Raw genomic sequence first — 13,583 nt, 5'->3', positions numbered from 1 at the left:
CACACGAGCACACACAGGTGTACAGTGGGTGGTTGGCGCTGCTATAGCTTTCATCTGTCTGCCTTTCTTTAAAGCCAGCTGACCCCTCCTCCTCTCCCCCCTCCTCTGTGGTAAGACCAATGGTACGGACCAACGATAACCAAAACCCCACCTCTCATTCCACCTTGTCGACCTGTCCATCAACACCTGTCATTCACCATGTGACTTCGGCATGAACGCACGTGTTCTCTCTCATCACTGTGGCATTGGGCAGGCACGTGTTTATGCTGGTAGTGTGTCCATCGCCTCGACCTCTCCCCTCCCCTAGGCTGCGATGCCTGTCATTGGTGCGCTGTAGTCACATGGTCATCGCTCTCTCTGTGTGTGTGGTCCAGTGTTGGCCTCTATTGGTCAGCTCTGGTGTGACAGATCACCACCGACGTGGCAGAGCTCTGAAATCAGCTGGGGCTTGTGAAAAGACGATTTCCTGTGCGATGTCCACATGCATGAAGCTTATTCTCAGTTCTGCTTGGTTTGTGTGATGTGTTTTTATAGGGCATGTGTGTGCAAATGTAGGTGATGTAGATTTAAAGGTGCACTGAGTCTTTTTCATGTTGTGCTTATACTGACACCTAGTGGTGTGGATGTAGTGTCATACCAAAGAAACAAAAAATTACCGATGCCATTCAGGAATATCAGATAACAGGGGTCTTGCCAAAATAAAACCATGGTCGTGTGACCTCAAAATGGTGGATCCCATGAGGTGACCCTCTCCATGGAAAACAAAACTGCTTTTGGGTGACTGATATGACTGATGAATTCATTTTAGATAAGTGATAGTTTTAAGAACATTTTTTAAACTACAGTTCATTACAATACAATTATATTTGTAGAAATGTTTTAATGAGGGGAAAAACTACTGAGTGCACCTTTGAAACAGAAAGCAGCAGCTTTGTGTATATGTTTAGATTATATAACTGAAGTAAAATATCAGATTTTAAAGAAACATAGATAAATGGATAAGCCCATTTCTGCCACATAAAAAATGAGTGCTTTGGTAAATCATATTTTTGACAAAATTACAAGATAGGAAGTCATTATGGGATAAAAACTCAAAATTATGACAAAAAGTCCAAGATGGCATACTAAGTTATGAATTAAAAAGTCGAAATTGACAAACTAAGTCAGTTATGAGATGAGTCATAATTATGGCCTCAGTCATTATAGACTTTGCCAATGTCGACTTAATTCACAATTGTGACTTTTGTCATAATTTCGTCTTTTTATCTTATTTCAACTTAAACCTCATCTCATAATTGTCTTACTATCATAATTTCAACTTTTCGTCATAATTAGGACTTTGTATCTCATAATGACTTTTAATGTCATAATTATAATTTACCAAAGCATTTTTTTGTGGTGGAAATGGTACAGAATGAGATAAACGTAACGTCTGTAAACATCTGTGATTTAGTGTCTGTGTATGTGACACACATGTAGATTTTAATATCACCTGTGAAATATAGTGTGTTAAAGCTTCAATGGCAGGTTAGTACAATAGCGTATTATATTAAGTATATACGATTATCTGGAAAGATTACAACTTCAGGGGTGTTGTGTATTGTGGTAGACATCTATATATGGCTTTGCACCCATTTGGAATATTGTCATTGTTTCATAAAGCCACCAGACATCCTCTGTGTCCCTGTAGTTTGCTCTTGGTGGAAGTGTTTAACATGCTGCTGTAGACATATTAACTTGATTGTGTGTGTGTGTCACCTTGAATTGTTCTGGGTGGTGTATAAATGGTTGGGTGTACAGTATATATATAGTGTGTGTACCTCCCATGAACAAGCATATGTGTGTGTTTGTCATGCTGAAAAAGGGCCTCCAAAACACTGAAGATAACGCCAGGATCTCAATCACGTTCTTTCGGCTGTTCCGCGTGATGAGGCTGGTGAAGCTCCTGTCTCGGGGAGAGGGCATTCGGACGCTGCTCTGGACCTTCATTAAATCCTTTCAGGTGAGGAGAATGAAATGAGACAGCACTTTCTTGTGTAATTGTACAGAGATAGTACTGTGGTCCAGACTTTGTGCCCAAATCAAAGTCAGGCTTTGTGAGCAATTAAACACCAGCAGACAATCTAACAACAGACTAACAAACTAGTTTGTGTTATTATATGACTACACTGGATGCAAGCAGAATTTTGTCACATAAAACTTGATTTTTTGCCTTATAATCAACAAAGTCGTCTATCTGAAATAAACTCATAAAATGTACAAAGGTTTGGGGTCAGTAGGATTTTAAATAATACTTTTATTTAGCAAGGATGCATTAAAAGTATCAAAAGTGATCGTAAATAATGTTACAAAAGATTTATATTATTAAATAAATGCTGTTATTTTAACTTTATATTCATCAAAGTGTCCTAAAAATGCATGAATGTTTCTACAAAAGTATTAAGAGTTTTCAACATAATAATAATCATGCATGTTTTTTAGCTAATCAGCATATTTGTTGCTACAAAGACTCAATACAAATTGTTTACTTGAGCATTGCACTACAAATCTTTTTGCACTATGCGCCGCTTCCCACAAAATCTCTCTTTAATCTGCACAGCAATTTAATGTACGAAATATATATACTATTTTTATTTCTATCTTTTTGCACAATTTCATGTACAGTATATATGTAAAGTTCTTGTACAGTCTCAGTTTGTGTATGTCTAGGCAACTAGGTATAGTGGTTATAGTATTTATAGTATATGTATAGTCGGATGCTTGCATTGTTGTATGTTTATCTTATGTTTAACTAGTATGTAGCACCGTGGTCCTGCGAGACATGACATTTCGTTCCACTATATGTCCACACATGTACCAGAATAACAATAAAGCTCAACTTGAACTTGAACTTGATATTAGAATGATTTAAGGATCATGTGACACTGAAGACTGGAATAATGAAATTCAGTTTTGGCATCACAAGAATAAATTAAATAAATAAACAAATAAACGTGTGCATTAAATTTGATTTATCATATATTTTAATAAAAAAATATTTTTAAAAATATATATTTTATTTAATATGTATTAAAATAAAACAGTTTAAAATGTAATAATATTTCACAATTTTACTGTATTTTTGAACAAATAAATGCAGTCTTGCTGAGACTTTCTAAATCTTTCCCACCCCAAACTTTTGTAGCTATTGTAAAATAAATAAATAAACAAACATATGCATGCATTACATTTTATTTATCATATATTTTAATACAATTTTATATTTAAGAAATATTTTTAAAAATGACTTAAATCTTCTCACTATACACGTACCTTGTTGTTGCTATGAAATTTGTTTTATTTGATTATATGTCATTCAGAGTGAAATGAAACTGTTTGAACAATGAAATTAACATTTTTTCTGCTATATTCCTGCATTTTGTGTTCACTCTAAATATTTAATCTTTCCTCTTTTCCCTTCCCCTTCTCCCTCGGTTTGTTCACAGGCTCTTCCCTATGTTGCTTTGCTGATTGTAATGCTGTTCTTCATCTACGCCGTCATTGGGATGCAGGTCAGACCCAGCTTCATTTGCTTCACACTCTCTCCTCATCTTCTCCAAGGAAATGTCTCCATGTCTGTTCTAGCTCCTGTACTTGTACTTGGACATGTTGGTGTGGAGCGATTCATGATGGGTAATGTTTTTTGTGACTCCACAGATGTTTGGTAAGATTGCCCTGAGGGACCACAGCCAGATCAACCGAAACAACAACTTTCAGACGTTTCCTCAGGCTGTTCTGCTGCTCTTCAGGTCAGTCTCCCTCTTGCTTTCTCTCTCTCTCTCTCTCTCTCTCTCTCTCTCTCTCTCTTTCACTCGTTTGATGTCTCTCTCTCACATTGAGCTTGTGCATTTCTGTAGGTGTGCAACAGGGGAGGCATGGCAGGAAATCATGCTGGCCTGTTCTCCGAACCGCCCATGTGAGAAGGGGACAGAGGTCGGCCATTCCAGTGAAGACTGTGGCAGCCACTTTGCCATCATCTACTTTGTTAGCTTTTATATGCTTTGCGCCTTCCTGGTGAGTTGACATCGATATTCCTTCCCACTAAGCAACTGTGTTATTGTATATCAGCTGTGAAATTTGCTGTGAAATCATCTCCACCAGCATGACATCCTTTACCCCCTCCGTACAATGTTTACCTTATCCATAATAACAGAAGCAGCGGGTTTCCCTAGCACAAGATGATTCAGATCCTTCCTCTCCCGCAGATCATTAACCTCTTTGTGGCCGTCATCATGGACAACTTTGACTATTTAACACGTGATTGGTCGATATTGGGGCCGCATCACCTGGATGAGTTTAAGAGGATATGGGCAGAATACGATCCTGAGGCCAAGTCAGTCACTTCCTGTTTTGCCGTCTTTAACAGCTGCAGTTTCTAGATCTTATTATTAATAATTCTAGATTATTATTTGTAGCGACTGAAACTGAGATCTGAGTTTAATGTGATTGCAGGGGTCGGATAAAGCACCTGGATGTGGTGACGTTACTGCGCAGGATTCAGCCTCCCCTTGGATTTGGAAAGCTTTGTCCACATAGAGTGGCATGCAAGGTACAAACACACAAAAAATCCCAAAATGTATCAATTCTGTAGTGTGTTAGACACATTACTTGACTTAATTTATCTGTGCATCTGCAGCGGCTTGTGTCCATGAACATGCCTCTCAATAGTGACGGGACGGTGATGTTCAACGCAACTCTCTTTGCTCTAGTACGAACTGCTCTACGCATCAAAACTGAAGGTGAGAAAGTGTCATACATGCAAATACACTTCATAAACATGCATAAATCTCATACACATCCCAACTTACAATATATGCACAGAAAAGTCACTGCTTGTATGTGTTTGTGTCAGGTAACTTGGAGCAAGCAAACGAGGAACTCAGGGCCATCGTGAAGAAGATCTGGAAGAGGACGAGCATGAAGCTGCTGGATCAAGTTGTTCCCCCGGCTGGAGGTGGGTGATGGCAAAAGGTCAAAGGTCAACCAAATACATACACTAAACTTGTGTGTGTGTGTGTATATATATATATATATATATATATATATATATACAGTTGTGGTCAGAATTATTGGAACCCTTGGTAAATATGATCAAAGAAGACTGTGAAAATTAACCTGCTTTGTTAATCCTTTTGATCTTTTATTTAAAAAAATCACAAAAAGCTAACCTTTCATTGGATAATAAGAATTTAAAATGGGGGGAAATATCATTATGAAATAAATGTTTTTCTCAAACACACGTTGGACACAATTATTGGCACCTTTTTATTCAATACTTTTTGAAACCTCAAAAATTTGTCAGTTTAACAGCTCTAAATCTTCTCCTATAATGCCTGATGAGGTTAGAGAACACCTGACAAGAGATCAGAGACCATTCCTTCATCCAGAATCACTCCAGATCCTTTAGATTCACAGCTCCATGACGGTGCTGCTTCTCTTCAGTTCACCTCACTCATTTTCTACAGGGTTCAGGTCAGAGGACTGGAATGGCCAGCAGAAGCTTGGTTTTGTGCTCAGTGACCCATTTATGTGTTGTTTTTGAGGTTTGTGTTTGGATTATTGTACGGTTGGAAGATCCAAACATGGCCCATTATAAGATTTCTAATAGAATCAGTCACTTATTGATTTTTTATCTGTTGGTATTTGATAGAATCCATGATGTCATGTGTCTGAACAAGATGTCCAGGACCTCCAGCAGAAATATAGGCCCACAACATCACAAATACAGCAGTATATTTCATTGTACACATGGGGTACTTTTTATCCCTGTGTTCACCAAACCCATCTTGAGTGTTTGCTGCTAAAAAGCTCATTTTTTTAGTTTCATCTGACCATAGAAGCCAGTCCCATTTGAAGTGCCAGTCCTGTCTGATAACTGAATATGCTGGAGTTTGTTTTTGGATGAGCTAGGAGAATTTTTCTTGAAATCCTCCCAAACAACATGTGGTGATGTAGGGGCTGTTTGACAATTTTTTTTAAGGTTTTCTGACCCCGAGACTCAACTATTTTCTGCAATTCTCCAGCTGTGATCCTTGAAGAGTCTTTAGCCACTCAAACTCTCCTTCTCACCGTGCATTAGGACGATATAGACACACGTCCTCTTCCAGGCAGTTTCATTACATTTCCTGTTGATTGGAAATTCTTAATTATTGCCCTGATGGTGGAAATGGGGATTTTCACTGCTCTCGCTCTTTTCTTAAAGCCACTTCACTAATTTGTGAAGCTCAATTATCTTTTGCTGCACATCAGAAATATATTCTTTGTTTTTTCTCATTGTGATGGATGATTAAGGGAATTTGGGCTTTGTTTTGCCTCCTATTTATATTTCTGTGAAACAGGAAGCCATGGCTGGATAATTTCATGTTCATAATCACCCTAGAGTGCTCAAAATTGTGAATATGAATGGGAGTATACTTCAGAGATATTTTACTCTTAAGAATTTCTAGGGGTGCCAATAATTGTGTCCAACGTGTGTTTGAGAAAAACATTTATTTCATAATGATATTTCCCCCCATTTTAAATTCTTATTATCCAATGAAAGGTTAGCTTTTTGTGAATTTTTTAAATAAAAGATCAAAAGGATTAACAAAGCAGGTTAATTTTCACAGTCTTCTTTGATCATATTTACCAAGGGTTCCAATAATTCTGACCACAACTGTATATATATTTAAGAAAAATAAGGTTTTCAAGTTCTATTCTCCTGTCCCAGCACTTCAAGAAGCTGTCAAGTTTATCTTAAAAGTTTAAAACAATATATTTATGCATTAAAAGAAAAATGCAGGAAGCAACATAACTTTTAAACCAGTACAACAAACAAAACCTGAGTGTGTGCTTTCTTGCCCAACAGATGATGAAGTAACCGTTGGGAAGTTCTATGCCACATTCCTGATTCAGGAATACTTCAGGAAATTTAAGAAGCGCAAGGAACAGGGCCTGGTGGCCAAAATTCCCCCAAAGACTGCTCTTTCACTGCAGGTGGGTCCATTAGACCATCCGCTATAACAGAAAAGTGTGTTTTGTTTGCATATGAATGTGTCTATTTGTATGTGTTGTGACCAGGCTGGCCTACGTACACTGCACGATATGGGTCCTGAGATCAGAAGAGCGATATCAGGAGACCTGACTGTGGAGGAGGAGCTGGAGAGAGCCATGAAGGAAACAGTGTGTGCTGCTTCTGAGGATGATATCTTCAGGGTAAAGGTCTGATATTTCCTCTTATTTCCTCTCCTCCGCTCTGCTCACATCATCGCTTCTGCTGCCGGAGCTTCTGCCCACCTGCATGGGACCATCAGCCAGATCTTCCAACCAGGCTGCGAAGGGTCACAGAGCTGCTTGTTTAGATTCATTGCTCAGCATTGAGGGCTTAGATTTGTTTTTTTTTTCACTTGTTTTTGGGACAACAAAATTATTTTGTTCATATTAGGTTCATAAATGTATCAAGTTTTATAAGCTTGTCATCTAAAAGTATCAGAAATCATTAAGGAATAGTGCTTTGCCCTCATCATACAGATCAGATGGTTATAAAATTAGTTGAATTAATCATTATATTATTAAAAAATTAGCTATCAGTGATGTCAATGCAAATTCATTGATAATTTAGAAAAATCTAAAACATGGCTGCTGTCTGAATGTAAGTGCAGAGTGAACAGAGGAAGTGAAAGTGTTTGTGTTCTCAGTGTGTGTGTGCGTCTGTATGTTCATTTGGCCCCATTTACCTTGGTATTAACATTCGTGATTATTTACTGTACATAATAACATTGGTAGTAACATTCGTATTAGTGATCCGATCACAAGTAGACTCTATATACAGCTGAAAAAGTGATGTAGTTCATCCCATAAACGTATTGAAAACTTTATACTCAATTCATCTTTGGTGGTGGTTAGACACACATATGGCCACATTATACACCAATATGACAAGAAAATGTTTTGTTTTCGAAAAGTGTAACCATATATATTCAAATCACTTCACATTAACAACTCTCATTGAAAGTGAAGGATTTTAGGTACAAGGCTGTAATAAAATATAAAATTTTGTTATGTTGAGATCTCAAGAAAATCAAGTCAAGATCATAAGAAAAGCTGGGGTTAGTTCACCCAAAAATGAAAATTCTGTCATTAATTACTCACCTTTATGTCGTTCCAAACTCGTAAGACCTTCGTTCATCTTCGGAACACAAATGAAAATATTTTTGGTGAAATCGTAGAGCTTTCTGACCCTGCATAGGAATTGCTGCATTCAAGGCCCAGATAGGTAGTAAGGACATCATTAAAATAGTCCATGTGACTCAACTGTGTTCAACTGTAATTTTATGAAGCTATGAGAACACTTTTTGTGCACAAAGAAAACAGAAATAATTACTTTATTCAGCAATTTCTTCTCTTCCGTGTCAGACTTCGATGCGCATTCACGAGAGTACCATGATGCATAGGTGTGCATTCCTCTGCTTGTAAACAAGGCACAGCACATGCATTTTGTTTTCTTTGCACACAGAAAGTACGGTTGAACCACTGTCAAATGTCAAATTGACCAGATGTCAAATTGACTATTTTAACAGTCCTTGCTACCTTTCTGGGCCTTGAACATGTCAGTTGCATTGCTGTCTATGGAGAGTCAGAAAGCTCTCGGATTTCATCAAAAATATCTTAATTTATGTTTTGAATATGGACAAAGGTCTTACAGGTTTTGAACGACATGAGGGTGAGTAATTTATGACAGAAATTTCATTTTTGGGTGAACTATCCCTTTAATGCTTAGGACTTCTGTATTATAAGAAGCTGTCTGTAGTCATTGAAATCTACTGAAAAATCACTGGAGATGTTAATACCAGGTGTGAACAGGGAAGGGATGATCAGGTTTGCGGTTTGCGTAAATGTGACCACTCATGTGTGTATATTTATCTTTGCAGCGGTCTGGCGGCCTCTTTGGTAACCACGTCAACTACTACCACCAGAGTGACGGCCACGCCTCCTTCCCACAGTCCTTCACAACACAGCGGCCATTGCACATCAGTAAATCCGGGAGTCCCGGCGAGGCAGAATCTCCCTCTCATCAGAAGCTCGTCGACTCCACCTTCACTCCGAGCAGTTACTCTTCCTCAGGATCCAACGCAAACATCAACAACGCCAACAACACAGCCATCGGACACCGGTACCCCAAACCTACTGTCAGCACAGTGGATGGACACACGGGGCCGCCCCTCACCACCGTCCCAGTACCACGGCCCATATGGTGCTTTCCTAACAAGAGGTATGATGCCATAGTCCTTCTGTAGTTGAATGCAGATGTGTGAGTTAGTGGGGAGCTGTTCAGGTTTGTCAGAATCTGGTTCCTGATTGTGGTTTGTTTCGCCCCTGATTGTCTCGTGTGGACCAGGAGCTGTTTCTATGACACTTTCATGCGGTACGTTCCTCACACAGAGAGCAAGAGAGACCTCATCACTTTGGAGGGCTGGCGTATGCTCTGTCCATACTGGAGTGGATCTGAAGCTAAATGTTTACAACACACACTCTCTGTGTGTTGAGAGATCCACTTTATACATAACGTTAACTAGCAGGATCTGTGAGCAGCTTCTCTGATTGGCTGACAGCTGAATGAGCATGTGCTAGGCCAGTGGTTCTCAACTGGTTTTCTGTCAGAACCCAGATTTTACGCACTCATCAACAAATCATTTTTTGAAGTTTTGTTCATGGTTTTCTTGATGAAAAGGGTTTGTGAAACAACATATTCATGTTGGCATCTACAAAATATGGACTGTTGTAAACTAAAACTTTTTAATTCATTGAAATAAAGCTGAAATAAAATATAACTTAAAAAATAAAAACTGAAATAACAAAAATGTTATATTACAGCAAAACATTTAGGCTCTTGTATAAAAATGCTGTAAAATGAGGATGCTGTCAAAAATAATGTAATAATGTCTAATAAATAAATAATGTCTAATAAATAGATTTTCTTTATCAATTAACTTCTATTAACTAAATTAAATCAACATTTGTTGTGACCATCCTTTGTGTTCAAAGCAGCTTTTGCCCTTGGTGCACTTGCACCAGGCTTTGCCTGCCTGAAAGAAAGGAAAGAAAGAAAGGGCCTGACCTTCTTGATGTTGAATAACGCATATCTGCAGGACCGGGTAGTTTTAGCAATTTGAATATTTTCAACAAAATTATGCATAACACTATTACTCAAACTTAAAATAAATACAATTATAAAAAGATAATTGAAAATATTAACAAACACTGTAGTATATAAGTAATAGTAAAAGAATACTTTGTCTGCAAAAGATTGTCTGCAGCCCCCTTAACATCAACAAAACATATAAGGTAAGCTTATTTATTTTGTAATATAAAATGGTAGCCTGTTTATCATAACCAAGCATATTTATATATATGTTTAGCTGCATTAGATTTCATGTACGTTTTCAATCATTGTTCTTTGTGACACACCAGTTGAGAAGCGCTCTGCTAGGCCATGTAATTGTTTGTTTTGAAGCTCATCCTGCTGGTCATTTCCAGGCTGTAGTGGAGGGGCTCTTCATTTAGACCAAAAAACAAAAGCATCAATTTCACAAGCAGCTCTGACAGCTATTAAACTGGACATACAGATGCAGCACAATCCTAGGAACAGGATATGCACTTATTTATGTTAGAGAACTGCAGTCTTTATGAAGTGCCCCTTGACAAACCTGTTCTCCTCTTAAATCTAATATCATAAGGTTTCTATGCAAAAAATAATAGCAGTGCTTCTGTAATGTGACACAACCAGTTAAAACTGTAAGGTTTGTTAGACATCAATCATCAAACCTTAAGCTGCTATAGTTGTTTGTGTTCACATCCTTATGAGAGCTTGAGGAGAGAGTAACCGCTGTTATCTGTATAGGTGAGCTTTCCTCACTTTCTGAAGCCTTTCAGATGATAAAGATGTGCAATATGCTTATGGTTCACCTGTGTGTTTTGTGAAGCTCTGATTCCAGTGACAGTCGTCTCCCTATAATACGGCGAGAAGAAGCATCTACAGATGAGACGTACGATGAAACATTTCTAGATGAGAGAGATCAGACCATGCTCTCAATGGACATGTAATACTGCATTCATCTGTTTTAATTCATATCAGAATATTTAATACAACAATAAGCCACAGGAAGGTGCGAGATACAGTTTAATGCTTAGCTCATTTTCTTTCTAAAATGGTTTAGTAGAAGTTGCCAAATCTGACCCCCTCATATTAATAGTGCCTTCCAAACAGCTGTACTGTAGTGCTGTGGTCATAATGATCCTAAAAACAGAATTCATTTGATATGAATCAATATTCATTATATATACATTTAGTCAATTTAAAAAATATATATATATTTGAGGTCAGAAAGATTTTTTGAAATAAATACTTTTATTCAGCAAGGATGCATTAAATTAATCAAAAGTGAGAATAAACATTTATAGTATACATTTATAATGTTACAAAAATTTTATTTCAAATAAATTAATAATTACTTTATTAAAAAAAAATTAAAAAATATTTATAAATATTTAGCAGTGCAACTGTTCTCAACATTGATCATGTGACACTGAAGACTGCAGTAATGGCTTCTGAAAATTCCACCTTGCATCACAGAAATAAATGACATTTGAAAATATATTCAAATAGAAAAGTGTTATTTTAAATGGTAATAATATTTGACCATATTCCTGTTTACTGGATTTTCGATCAAATAAATGCAGCCTTGGTGAGCATAAGAGACTTCTTTCAAAAATGAAAATCTTTTCAACATTTGCAAAATGTAATTTCTTATTCTTTTTTGGGGGTATATTTTGACCCAGACTTGACAGTATTGTGAGATTCAGGCTCCTAGAAAGAATAATATTTTAATATTTTGAATGTGTGTGTGCGGGGTGCAGGCTGGAATTTCAGGATGAAGAGAGCAAGCAATTGGCTCCAATGGTGGAGGCGGATGTAGGGGAAGAGAGGAGGCCGTGGCAGTCTCCACGAAGACGGGCCTTTCTCTGCCCCACTGCACTGGGTACATACTCGCACACATTCAGAATACAAGTCAGTACAGTCATTAGTTTTGCTTCAAATGTGACGCTGAAGTCGAGTGCTTATTTACTTTTCAATACAGGTCGACGGTCTTCCTTTCACTTGGAGTGTCTGAGAAAACATAACAGACCTGATGTTTCTCAGAAAACAGCACTACCACTGCATCTAGTGCATCATCAGGTGAGCTTATGTGCGCACACACACCCACACAAGTTTTTTTTTTTTTGTATTTTCGCTTATTCATGTGTTTTTCAAAGGCTCTTGCTGTGGCGGGGTTGAGTCCCTTGCTGAGACGGAGTCATTCTCCGACCCTGTTCACGCGTCTGTGCTCCACACCTCCTGCGAGTCCCAGCGGCCGTGGCGGGGGAGGGCCATGCTACCAGCCCGTTCCGTCTCTGCGGCTGGATGGTAGCGGATCTTACGAGAAACTCAACAGCAGCATGCCGTCTGTGAACTGCAGCTCATGGTACAGTGACAGTAACGGCAACCACAGCAGGAGTGTGCAGAGGACGCAGCGACCCGTGTCCCTCACGGTTCCTCCGGTCACACGCAGAGACTCCACATCCCTGTCACACGGGAGCGCCGGCAGCCTCGTGGAGGCCGTAAGCTGCATTTTCTTAAAGACACTACAGACAAAACCATTGCACTAATCATTTTTTGAGATTTAGGGCTATTTTGATTGCAAAACTTGTCATCTTCATACTTGTGGATAGAAAACATCCAAAACTGCATATTTAAAGGGATAGTTCACCCAAAAATGAAAATTCTGTCATTAATTACTCACCCTCATGTCATTCCAAATCCATAAGACCTTCGTTCATCTTGATGAAATCTGAGAGCTTTCTGACCCTCCATAGACGGCAATGCAACTACCACGTTCAAGGCCCAGAAAGTTAGTAAGGATATTGTTAAAAAAGTCCATGTGACATCAGTGGTTCAACTGTAACGTTATGAAGCTACGAGAATACTTTTTGTGTGCAAAAGAAAAAAACCCCAACTTTATTCAAATTCGTCTCCTCCGCATCACCCTAGCGCCATTTTGGAGAATATCCACTGGACAGAAACTGTGTACGCTCTTCTGTGTTAGCCGCATACCGGATGCGCTGTTTTTGTTCAAATCAAAGCGTAAATATATGCATAGAAGACGTATCCGTGCGGTGAGGCTGACACAGAAGAACGTACGCAGTTTGCGTTCAGTGGCTATTCTCCAAAATGGCACTAGGGTGACGTAGAGGAGACGAACTGTTGAATAAAGTCATTCGTTTTGTTTTCTTTGCATACAAAAAGTATTCTCGTAGCTTCGTAAAATTACGGTTGAACCACTGATCTCACATAAGATTATTTTATCTTCTTGCTACGTTTCTGGACCTTGATCGTGTAAGGACCCTTGCCGTCTATGGGAGGGTCTGAGCGCTCTCAGATTCCATCAAAATTATCTTTATTTGTGTTCCGAAGATGAACGTAGGTCTCACGAGTTTGAAACGATCTTAAGCATACGCAGATCCTTTCC

The 13,583-nt window shown here is 38.4% G+C and overlaps 1 protein-coding gene across 1 annotated transcript in view; it reads left to right on the top strand.

Annotated features, from left to right (window-relative positions):
- Positions 1-13,583, top strand: part of LOC306858663 (voltage-dependent L-type calcium channel subunit alpha-1C-like) — a 131,098-nt gene that overhangs the window by 115,690 nt on the left and 1,825 nt on the right. The window contains exons 32-47 of the mRNA XM_079399294.1: positions 75-122; positions 1,865-2,002; positions 3,486-3,551; positions 3,697-3,788; positions 3,897-4,053; positions 4,245-4,372; positions 4,492-4,588; positions 4,676-4,778; positions 4,892-4,993; positions 6,887-7,014; positions 7,099-7,233; positions 8,949-9,289; positions 11,001-11,117; positions 11,935-12,056; positions 12,156-12,253; positions 12,331-12,675. Coding sequence (XP_079255420.1) covers positions 75-122; positions 1,865-2,002; positions 3,486-3,551; positions 3,697-3,788; positions 3,897-4,053; positions 4,245-4,372; positions 4,492-4,588; positions 4,676-4,778; positions 4,892-4,993; positions 6,887-7,014; positions 7,099-7,233; positions 8,949-9,289; positions 11,001-11,117; positions 11,935-12,056; positions 12,156-12,253; positions 12,331-12,675 — 2,217 coding nt within the window. The remainder of the gene's footprint in view (positions 1-74; positions 123-1,864; positions 2,003-3,485; positions 3,552-3,696; positions 3,789-3,896; positions 4,054-4,244; positions 4,373-4,491; positions 4,589-4,675; positions 4,779-4,891; positions 4,994-6,886; positions 7,015-7,098; positions 7,234-8,948; positions 9,290-11,000; positions 11,118-11,934; positions 12,057-12,155; positions 12,254-12,330; positions 12,676-13,583) is intronic.

Source organism: Barbus barbus (genome assembly GCF_936440315.1).
Source record: "Barbus barbus genome assembly, chromosome: 39".
Taxonomy (NCBI): domain Eukaryota; kingdom Metazoa; phylum Chordata; class Actinopteri; order Cypriniformes; family Cyprinidae; genus Barbus; species Barbus barbus.
Note: the sequence above shows the minus strand (reverse complement) of the source record. Positions and strands in the feature narration are given on the sequence as shown.